The sequence below is a fragment of the Populus nigra genome, chromosome 1, assembly GCF_951802175.1.
Source record: "Populus nigra chromosome 1, ddPopNigr1.1, whole genome shotgun sequence".
NCBI classification, from domain to species: Eukaryota; Viridiplantae; Streptophyta; class Magnoliopsida; order Malpighiales; family Salicaceae; genus Populus; species Populus nigra.
The window spans coordinates 15,933,844-15,944,919 of record NC_084852.1 but is presented as its reverse complement, the minus strand read 5'-3'; the positions used below and the strand labels follow the sequence as shown (position 1 = coordinate 15,944,919).

Genomic DNA, 11,076 nt, shown 5'->3' with positions numbered 1-11,076 from the left:
TTTAACTAAGTGACGTGGCATCACCCAATTTGTGTTTCATTAATTATTCAATTTTATAATTATAATTATCCCAATTAAATATGGTAATTTTATATTTCATAATTTAAAATTCTTTCCTTGTCTCATGTTACTTAATAAGCAAAAATTAGTAAAAAGATTTTAGTACTCCTAGATAATTTGTGCTTAACTATATAAATAACAAAGATTAGCCCTTGATTTGTTGGGCAAAATCATGAAACGCGGTCCATTTCGAACCTTATTCCATGTGGGTTCTGCACCTAAGCCCATCTTGGACCATTTCCGCTACAGCAGCAGCCTTGCTACTAAAAACTGGGCTTTTACACTAATTTGTGAGCTAAGCCCTATCCTATCAAATCCGAATTTATTTTTTATTTTTTATTTCTTATTTTATTTTTATAACTTAATTTCCAGTCTTTTGACGAGAAAGAACTCTTTATTCCTCTGTTTCTCGTTACCTCAATTGAGGTTTGAAATACCTTTTTGATAACTAGCAGAACTAGAAAATTTCTTTGGAGAGAGCCGAATTAAAACTAATATAATAAATATTTATGCACAAAAAGCATCGTTTTTAGGGATTTTTTTATGTACTTTTTTGAAACACATGAAATTAAATAACGAAAGTTAATAATATTGAAACATTGTAAAGTAGAGCAAGTTGAAAACATGTTAATCAAAGAATCGAAATTAATAATTTGATTGGTGATTTTATATAAATAAAAAAAATACATTGTATAACTTTGATAGCTTTTTATAGGTTTTAATTAAACTACACTAACAAAGTAAGTAGGGATTACTACTTTATCCAATCCATCATATATTTTATTTTATTAAGTTAAATTAAAAAATAAACAAAAATTCATCTCTATTTAATCAGTGCAGGCAATACCCACCCATCAATCCTATAATTTTTTAACCACTCATCAATCCTATAATTTTTTAACCTTATTTTTATTTTATGAAATTGTAATTTTATTTCTCAATGTAATTTTTGAATTATAATCCTATGATTGATTAAGGCTTTTTATGATTTTATACATAGATTTATTTTATAGTTTCCTAATTTGTGGATGGAGATATAATTCTTTTAATATTTGGTTTTATTTTTTTAAAATCGATTTCAAGAAAAAATAAATTAAGTTTAGTACCCTAGATACTCATCAAATTAATAAATTCTTTGACTTGACTAGATCAAAAGGCAAATGAAGGTAATGGAGTTACATATTTTGGTATGAAGTGATAAAAAAATCTACTTCAATCCTATTTATTATCATATAATGCAGATGAAAACAACACAAGAATAACAATAAATATAAATAATACTAAATTCTAACGAATAAGATCACCACCACAATAGTCTTATTTGAAATTGTATTACTCGTTATTTTTTTAAATAAAAATTCAATATTACATCTCTTTTACCCTTTTTATACACTAAGAAAATTCAATAAGATCACCATCACTTTCCTTTTCATTTTCATATCTCGTGGATTTTTTTATTGAGAATTTTGTTTTTTTTTGTTTTCTTTCTGCACAGTAAGTTCTAGCCGCACGATCATGATCACGAGTTTTCAAGGTTATCTCAAATTAATTTTTTTTAGGTTCTTTTTAAGATTTTTTTTTCAATTTCATCCTTCAATATTTAATTTTTTAGGAATTGATCAACGTGGTTTTTTTTCATTTTCTTTTCTACAAGGTTATCCCAATAATGTGTTCCTGGTCACTGGGTAAACGGGTTAACGTGGGTTGATCAGGATCTTATTTTTCTTTTAATTATCTTTTTTGAGTTTCATCATTTACCATTAGGTTATTTTATAATTTAAGTTTCATAGTTTGATTCAATTAGCTTTCTTTTGTGACTTTCTTTTATACTTTTTATTGGCATATATAATAGTTTAATTAAATTAAAAATAATATATTATAAGAAACATAATTATTAAACACAACTTTGTACGTGACACGTGTTGCGAGATCAGATATTTTAATATTTTTTTTCATCATTCAACATTTAATTTTTTTTTGGAACTGATCTTCATGCTTTGTTTTAAATTTTTCATAGGGTTATCTCAATCATCTGCCCATGGTTGCAAACTTGCAGGGTTAACACGTTTACATGGGTTGATATAGATCTATTTTTTTCATTGATTTTTTTTTTCCTCAGTTTGTCATTCAACATAAGGTTGTTTTATGGATGAATTTCTTGGTTTGATTCAGGTCACTTTCATTTACAATTATTTTTTACATCTTATTGGCACATATGATTGTTTCTTTAAATAAAAATAACATTATAAGAAACATAATTATTAAACAAAACTAAGAACATGGCTCGTATTGAAAGATCAAATATCCTAATCTTAGTTATCTCTTAATCAAATATCGATTTAATTAATTAAATACAAGTATAAATACTTTGATTTGTGATTAAGGATTTTTTATATAAAAAAATACATTGAAAAAACATACATATTTATTTTTTTATTAAAAAAATAACCCACCCGTGACAAAGCGAAGTACAAAACCAGTATATATTCATATACAAAGGGACGTTTGTAGGAGTACTTAATCACGTAAATACGGGTCGCTATAATGTTACGTATCCACATATTTTGAAGTGCTTAAATTGAAGAAAAATATCCAAGAAAACATAAGCATAGAATCTTAATCCAAATTCAAGGGCTCGTCACAAATTCCATCCTTTATTCCCTTAGTTCCAGGCAACCTGTCAAAATATGACGTGGCACAGTTTAGAGGGTGCGCGGCGCTTCCACATGGGACCCACGTGGGAAAAAGAAAGGGAGATGAATCAGTGGGGTAGGATGGTAATTGAATATCCTATCATATCTTTTATTTTCCAGATGTTAGCACTAATTAACACGGAAGGTATGTAACGTCATCATATGCTGCAGAAGCATCCATCTCCTTCTATTCTACCACACCTAACCACGTTGCTCCCACCCCATCTGCTTGCCTTTGCCGTGTTCTTTGCGCTTCCTAATGTTTTTTTTATTTACAAATATATAAAAATTAATCATTTTTAACTTGTAATTTTCGTAAATAAAATGAATAACCAATATAAAAAAAGCATAATGAAAAACTTAATTTACTTGTGGTATATATTTTTCTTTTACAAGTACGAAAACATACAAGGTTTTTTGTCTAGCAGTTGCCCTGACTGCAAAGAAACACGTTATATTCATTTATAACCTTCGTTAGATATAGGCCGTGTTTGATTGCAGGAAAGATTTCCTGGAATTCACTTTTCTTGTTTTTCCATGTTTGGCAATAACATGAAAAACTAGTCAACGGAAACTTAATTCCGGTCAACAAAGAAAACACAACTTCAACAAAGAAAAGTGTTTTCCTTTTGATAAGAACCGGAAAACACTTTCCTTTTCTTTCATTGTACACATTTTTTTGCCACAATTATTATTTTATTTTGCTATATTTGTAGATGTACTTGTTTTATTTTGTTTTGATTAATTCATGATTAGTATTTAATTATATTTGTTACATATGGATAAATTTGAAAAAAAAACTTATTTTAAGCTTTTAAAATTGAAAAAAATATAGTAATAGGTTTTACTTAAAAAAATATTTCGCAAGCTTATTTCTATATAATATGATATGACATATATAGTTATATTTTATAAAATAAGCTATGTATGAATATATATTATAATAAAAAAAATTCATCATTATTTGCTGATTATATCAAATTTGATCCTCAAACTTTTGATTGCTATATATAATTTGTTTTGAATATTTATTTTTCAATTTCATCTCTTAAAATTTAATTTTTATATTAATTTTGGTCCTTATTTTTATAATTGCTATTTGCTTTTTCCTTATCATTTTTTTATTGAAATTTTTTATCTATCAAATTTGGTCCTCATTCTTTTGATTTTTACTTATTTTATTTGAAATAATTTATGAAATGTTAATTATTATTATTTTAATTTCTTCACCTTTTATTTTTTTTAATTTTTTAGATTTGATCTCTATTATTTTGATTATTATTTATTTTATTTGAGATAATTTATGAAATTATATTTTTTTTCAATTTCATTCTCATTCAACTTTTTAATTTGTAAGATTTATTCCTTATTATTTTAATAAACTTGAAAAAATAAAACATTAATAAGTTATTTTCCAGCTCATTTTCCATAACATAACCAAACACTGGAAAGTGTTTTCCAACTTATTTTCCATTACACTACCAAATATCGGAAAATACTTTCCCGGAATTCATTTTCCCGGAATTCACTTTCCAAAAGGAAACTACTTTCCTGTAAACAAACGGGGCCATAGTAATTGTACAAATTCATAGGCAGAAATTGTTAAATCTTACAATTTCTTAAATACATTTTTTTTCTTTTGCTTTTTTTTTATTATTGTTAATGTAGGTATTCGGGTCAGCTTGCGCGCACATCAACTGATCCCACAGATCCAGAAGTTAACAATTATTTAAGCATCTAATAACTGTCATATTAGCCATTCACAGAATTCAAATATAAAATTATAAAAAAAACAAATATTTTAGTTTCAAACTTTTATTATTAATCATTTACTGTAAGCAGTGATGGAGCTAAGGAGACTCACAGAAACCCTGATCCCTACAAGAAAATATTTTTTCCAAGTCTTCATAAATATTTATAATTTTAATAAAAATAACTGAAATTTTAAACTTTTTAAATTTATTCTCTTAAATTTTTTTGTTATTGCTCCGCCCTTACTGTAAGGTTCTTTTGCCTTTCTATTCATTAGGGAAGCGGTGACCCACAACATCTATCCAATGTTCTCATGTAGATGGGCAGTTAATCAATGAAAATATGCCCCAAAAAGGATAGATTGCAATGAAGTGGCAGCATGATATTGGCTGTTCATCTTCTAAATGAAAAGGGCAGCGCAACAGTGGAAAGCACCCAGAAATGATCGTATTAACGACCGCAAAAAAACCGACATGAATGGTAGAAACGGCAAGGTCTTCGATTAGAGAAGCAAGCCGTCTCTTTCTCTCCCCCATCATCGTGACTCACACCCCTTTCCGTATTTTCTCTCTCCCCACTATCTCTCCCACAAAATAACTTTCCTATTACCTTTCAAGCACTGAGTTGAATACACACACACACCCATAAACCAAAACACTAATCTCTTATTTATTTACACACACATATATGCATATGAATGAGCATAAGCAACAAGGTCAGGCTTTTCTTGGAGGACTTGTTTCGCATCATCTTAGCTATTTCTACTGTTGTTGTTGGTTTCATGAGCAGCAACAGCAGAGTTTGCAGCGATGAAAGACCGTAGGAAACGAGATGTTGTTTCATGGAACAGGTTCTTTTGGTGCACTCTTTTTCTTGTCTTCTCTTGTGTTCTCTTCTCTGGCTTCACTTTCTCCACTTTTCGCTTCTTCTTCTTTGGAGGTAATAATCTTTTTTCTTTCTTTCTTGAATATTTGAGTTATTACCTTACATATTTAATTATCTTGGGGTTAATTATTAAATTTTGATTTCTGGGATTTTTTTTTATTAAGATGTGTGTCGTTAGTTTCCTTCTGGGTCTCCCTTAAACCTTCCTAATTATTATAGCACATGGCCATCATTCATCTCTCAAAAAGGATTAAACTTTCCAAATAGAAACTGAACTTGCTAAGTTTAGTATATTACTTAGTAATAATTTGCTAAGTATGTGTTAATTTTGATTAGTTTTTTTTTTATATTTGAAACAGAAAAGTTTCACCCGGAAATTGTCTCAACATGGCGGACGCCGGCGATGGAGGCACTTTCCGACGATTCTTCTGCGGTCCCGGCACCATCAATTCGTGAAACAGTTATACTTCCAGACCAGGTTCTAGTTTTCCTAAAATACCCTCCATCGTCTCGGTTATTTACAAAAGAGGACCTCCTATGCGTTTATCTCTCGGCTAATAAATCATCATCCCAGTCGCAGCGCAGGCTGCCCCCAAATCACATAGACGGTAAGGATGTCGATGACCAGATCGTACGGTGTCCACTCATTCCACGTGGCTACACTGTTTCGCTAGCTTTGAAATCTGGCGGCTATATCCATCCGGGACCCACTCACAAGTGGGACTCGCTTGTCTATGAAGCCTTGATAGACCGTGATAATACTACAGTTGTTTTTGTCAAGGGTCTTAATCTACGGCCGGAGAAACTTTCTAACGCTTCAAGGTTTGAGTGTGTGTACGGCTGGGATTTTAGGAGACCCAAGTTTTTGCTACGATCCCAAGTCATATCAATGGCTCAAGAGATCGTACGGTGCAAAACCCCTTTGAGTGTCTTGGGTGCCCCACAAATGGTCAACAGCTCCATCAAGGCATCCATTAGAGTGAAAGGTAGAGGAACATTACACTCCATAGCCCGCCCGGGGCTCCGGTCGAAGCCCCAACCTGGTCCACCGGAACGAAAACCACATGAAATGTGCATATGCACCATGCTACGCAATCAAGCCAGGTTCTTAAGAGAATGGGTCATGTACCATGCCCAAGTTGGAGTACAGAGTTGGTACATTTACGACAACAACAGTGATGATGACATTGAGGATGTTATGGAGTCACTAGTCCAGGCGGGTTTTAACATTTCTAGGCATGTTTGGCCATGGATCAAGACCCAGGAAGCAGGGTTCGCACACTGCGCGCTAAGGGCTCGAGAGTCGTGCGAGTGGGTTGGCTTCATAGATGTAGATGAGTTTTTTTACTCTCCTCTGGGGTTAAGTTTGCATGATGTAATTAGCAATCAATCGGGGTCTGGAAATAACGTTGCTGAGATACGTACTTCGTGCTACAGTTTTGGGCCGTCGGGGCTCAAGCATCTTCCGCCACAAGGAGTGATGGTAGGGTATACGTGCCGCCTCGGAGCACCGGAGAGACACAAGAGTATAGTGAAACCTGAAGCATTGAATTCCACACTGATCAACGTGGTGCACCATTTTCATTTAAGCGAGGGTTTTAGGTATGTAAATGCTGACAGGGGAGTTTTGGCTATTAACCACTACAAGTATCAAGTGTGGGAGGTGTTCAAGGAGAAGTTCTACAGGAGGGTAGCTACTTATGTGGCTGATTGGCAGAATGAGCAAAATGTTGGGTCGAAGGACCGAGCCCCGGGCTTGGGGACCAGAGCTGTTGAGCCATCAGATTGGTCAAGTAGGTTTTGTGAAGTGACAGACACTGGGCTCAGGAACCTGGTATTGCAGAAGTTTATGGACCCATTAACCAACCATTTGCCATGGGAGGAGCTAGGAAGAGGTTATGGGAATTAATGAATACGGTTTTCGTACAGCAAAACAATACGAGGAGGATGATTATGCCAAAGGGTAAAGGGTCTTCGTGACTTGTACGAGAAATGGGACTTCTGATGTTAATTATGATGTACAAATACAGGGATGGGTTTGTAGATGGATTCTTTTTGTGCAGATATGCTTAAGAACAAAGATGAGATGAGGATACATGGAGTGGGACTGTGGATCGTATAGAATGTTGATAAATCATTGTTGCAATTATTTCTATTTTTCTTTGTAGTTTAGGGGACATAAAAACAATGCGTGCTTGCTATTTTCAAGGCTTCCAAACGGATTCGATTATTATAGAAAGAAAACTAATTTCTCATAGAAATCGACACAAACAAAATTCATTAAATAAAATAAAAGAAAAATATTGCGTGCAAGGCTAAATAAATTAAAAATTTATAAGAAAATAAATGTTTTTTATTAAAAAAATAAGTTTAATCTATATAAAATATAAAAATAAATTATAGATTAACCAAACTAACTTCATAAAAAAAAATCAAACATGCTCTATATAATTAAAAAGTAATTATTATTTCAAAAAGACTAAATAAATCAAAGAAATCAATAGGAGGAGTATTAATCAAAACACAAATGCAAAAATTATTTTGAAAAATACATAAAAAAATAGTAATTAAAAAAAAAAAAGAAAGATCCCAATTGCTATTTTGATTTCTGTTTCTAGAGTTTATTACTATAATTTATTCTTTTCTTTACTAAACTATATATCTTGCTTCTAAATTGATAATTACCTCAATTTTGTGTTATTTCCTTAAACTACATTGGGCATTCTTATATTTGTATGATTATATAATACATATAAGGTATATTTTAACATACAAACAAAAACTCATTAAAAAAAAAATGTATTGCATCATTTTTTCTCTCTCAATCCATAATGGACGGTGAGAGATTGAGGAATACAAAGACTCGTCTTGGACACACACGTGGTAGATTTGCCCCTTCATATATAAACATAAGCCCTTAATTAGAGCCGTTGCAAAGGCCTCAATATCAAATGAGTTCAAACAAAATTCGACCGTTAGAAATAAATCACCCCTAAGCCCCCATCAGTCACCCCCTCTCTCTCAAGAAAGGAAAGCGATTTTTCCCATTATTTTCTCTCGATTCAAATTAAAAAACCAAGAAAGACTCCAAAATGGTGAGTGAAGAACAAAAGGAGAGTCCTAGAGTGCGGATGCAATCAAACCCAGTTGACAATAGCCAAAATATGGAGAATCTTTTCAGTCCCAGATTCAAATCCGTGGCTGCCATGGCTGGTTGGGACGAAGAATCTATCCTTTTCGCAAGCCTTATTGTTGAAGACGCGCCAGAAAGACAGTTCAAACATAAGAAACGCTCCGATTTGCACTTCAAGACTCCACCTTCAACCAATACAAGAAGGTACTATTTCCAACAAGACCCACCAAAAAGAAAGAAATAATTTTCTTAAAGTTGTACCCCCTTTTGTTCCTAAGAAGATTTTGATGAGAAAAATCGAAAGTTGGAAAACCTACCTTTGATTTCAAATACTTACTCATTTCTCTTATTTCTTTTTTAAAAAAAAATGAAAGGGGAAAAGCTTAATATTTTCTTTGTCTGTTAGGAAGCGGAGGGATCAGAAGAAGAGTCCGATTTCAATTCCTGTACCTATTCTAAATCTTGACGAAGAGGAGGAACTTGTAATGAAAGGTACTTTCCCTTTTATCTTCTTGAAATTGGGTTATTTGTGCTCCAAGTTTTCAAGGCTAAGAATAGAAAAAGTTGAATTCTTTTGATGTTCTGTGTGAAAAGAAAGTGAGAAAAAGAAGACGGAGCCGAGAATTGCTGTAGATGAAGAAAATAAATTAGGAGGAGACAAATTAGCTAAAGACAACCCTGATGCTTCTTGCTCAAACTCAGCTCTTCCTTGCATGGATAAACTTAGAGAAGAGCTTTCTTGTGCTGTAAGAGTCTATATTTTTCTTGTATTGTTTTCTGTTTTGACTTTAGTCGACTGAAATACACAACTGTGTTTGCTTTCTTCTTTCTTTTTTACTTTTTTTTTCAATTGGGGTTTAATGCTCTTGGTACTTTTGGCAGATTTGTTTGGAGATCTGCTTTGAACCGAGTACCACTTCTTGTGGACACAGGTAAAAGGAAAACACAACTTTGTAGGCTTTCCTTGTAAGAATTGGATCTTCATTTAGCCATTGGATTTTACTCTAAGAGAGCAATTAAAGGGCATATTACTTTATTTGATTCCGATGAGGGCTTAAAATATGGGATTCTATAGTTGTGAGTTAGTTTGAACAGTTAGTTCATGCATATTGTATACTCTTTTCATTCTTATTCATGGAGTGGTTTCTCTTTGTTTGCAGTTTCTGTAAGAAATGTTTGCGATCTGCTGCTGATAAATGTGGGAAGAAATGCCCAAAGTGCAGGCAACTGATAGGGTGAATTCAATTACTATCTTTGAATTTATCTGTATCTAGGTTTAGTTATGGGGGATTTTAAAGTGGTTAGACAATTTTTTGACATTAATCTTGTTGTATTGTGGGAATTGCAGCAATAGCAGATCCTGTACGGTGAATACAGTTCTTTGGAACACAATACAGCTTCTGTTTCCTCAAGAAGTTGAAGCAAAGAAGGCATCGGGCAAGAAAAACCAGAAAGAGCATCAAAGCTCAGAAAGAAAAACCAATAATGATTTAATAAGCCGAAACGTTCGGCCTTTAAGAGTGTCATACAGAGACACAAGCGTCCAGCCTTCTAGGGTGCCAAACAGGGGAGCGATTACCAATAGAGGCATGTTGCGCCAAGATGACCCTTCTACTAGAGTGTCAAACAGAGATGCAAGTACGAGTAGAGATATGTGGAACCAAGACGAGGAGGATACTCCATTGGTGCAAAGATTGCGAAGAAGAGAAGCTCTTGAGCGGCTAATATTAAGCAGAGAAGCAAGTGGGAGGAGAAGAAGAGGAATACCAAGCCAAGATGAGGATACTGCATTAGCTCTAAGGCTGCAGAGAGAAGAGTTTATGGAAGCTTTTGGGGGAACTCAAGAGCAATCAGGAATCTCTCTTTCATCAGCTAGAGCAAACTTGAGAGTCATGGCATCTAGAGCCGCCATTAGCATTCATTCTAGAGGCCGGCCTATATAGTTCTTGAATGCAGTTCCTTGACATTTTGATGTTTGGTTTGTACCACCAAATCTTTGATATTTTGAATGTAGTTCCTTGACATTTTGATGTACCCCAACTCACTACTGGTGGCAATTGTTCCACACCTAACTGCTCTCCTCATCTGTTTGCCATAATAAGCCGCCATTAGCATTCATTCTAGAGGCCGGCCTAGTTCTTGAATGTAGTTCCTTGACATTTTGATGTTTGGTTTGTACCACCAAATCCTTGATTTTTTGAATTTAGTTCCTTGACATTTTGATGTACTCCGACTCACTAATGACGGCAATTGTTCCACACCTAACTGCTCTCCTCGTCTGTTTGCCATAATAACATTGGCCTTGCTGTTACTCTTGCATTTGTGCCTTTTGATGTCCTTTGTGCATATAAAATAAAGGGGGATGTTGAATCTGCGAGATTCATGGGACTGTGAACTCCCTGTTCCTTTGTTGGTGTCAACACTGAATTCATGATTTTAATGGAACATTTGATAGATATCTTATAATTGATAGATATGAACATGATATCTTATTTCAAATATATGTTTGATTTTTACACATTTTCCAATTAGCTTCCATTCTCCTTTTCTTTG

At 33.3% G+C, this 11,076-nt stretch overlaps 1 protein-coding gene across 1 annotated transcript; it reads left to right on the top strand.

The window, feature by feature from the left end:
- Nucleotides 1-4,932: 4,932 nt before the first annotated feature.
- On the top strand, nucleotides 4,933-10,750 carry LOC133670600 (glycosyltransferase family 92 protein RCOM_0530710). The gene is made up of 9 exons (XM_062091167.1): nucleotides 4,933-5,444; nucleotides 5,750-7,297; nucleotides 7,454-7,506; nucleotides 8,462-8,727; nucleotides 8,930-9,015; nucleotides 9,118-9,269; nucleotides 9,406-9,455; nucleotides 9,684-9,758; nucleotides 9,872-10,750. Exons 1-9 carry the CDS (start codon nucleotides 5,315-5,317, stop codon nucleotides 10,464-10,466), a joined length of 2,955 nt encoding a protein of 984 aa, XP_061947151.1. The 5' UTR covers nucleotides 4,933-5,314; the 3' UTR covers nucleotides 10,467-10,750.
- Nucleotides 10,751-11,076: the final 326 nt, after the last annotated feature.

Bases quoted from the DNA above. Each gene is read 5' to 3' on its own strand.
- LOC133670600 (XM_062091167.1), top strand. From the start codon at position 5,315: ATGAAAGACCGTAGGAAACGAGATGTTGTTTCATGGAACAGGTTCTTT. The intron at 9,016-9,117 runs GTACTTTCCCTT...CTGTGTGAAAAG, and splicing joins GGAGGAACTTGTAATGAAAG to AAAGTGAGAAAAAGAAGACG. The intron at 9,270-9,405 runs GTAAGAGTCTAT...TACTTTTGGCAG, and splicing joins GAGAAGAGCTTTCTTGTGCT to ATTTGTTTGGAGATCTGCTT.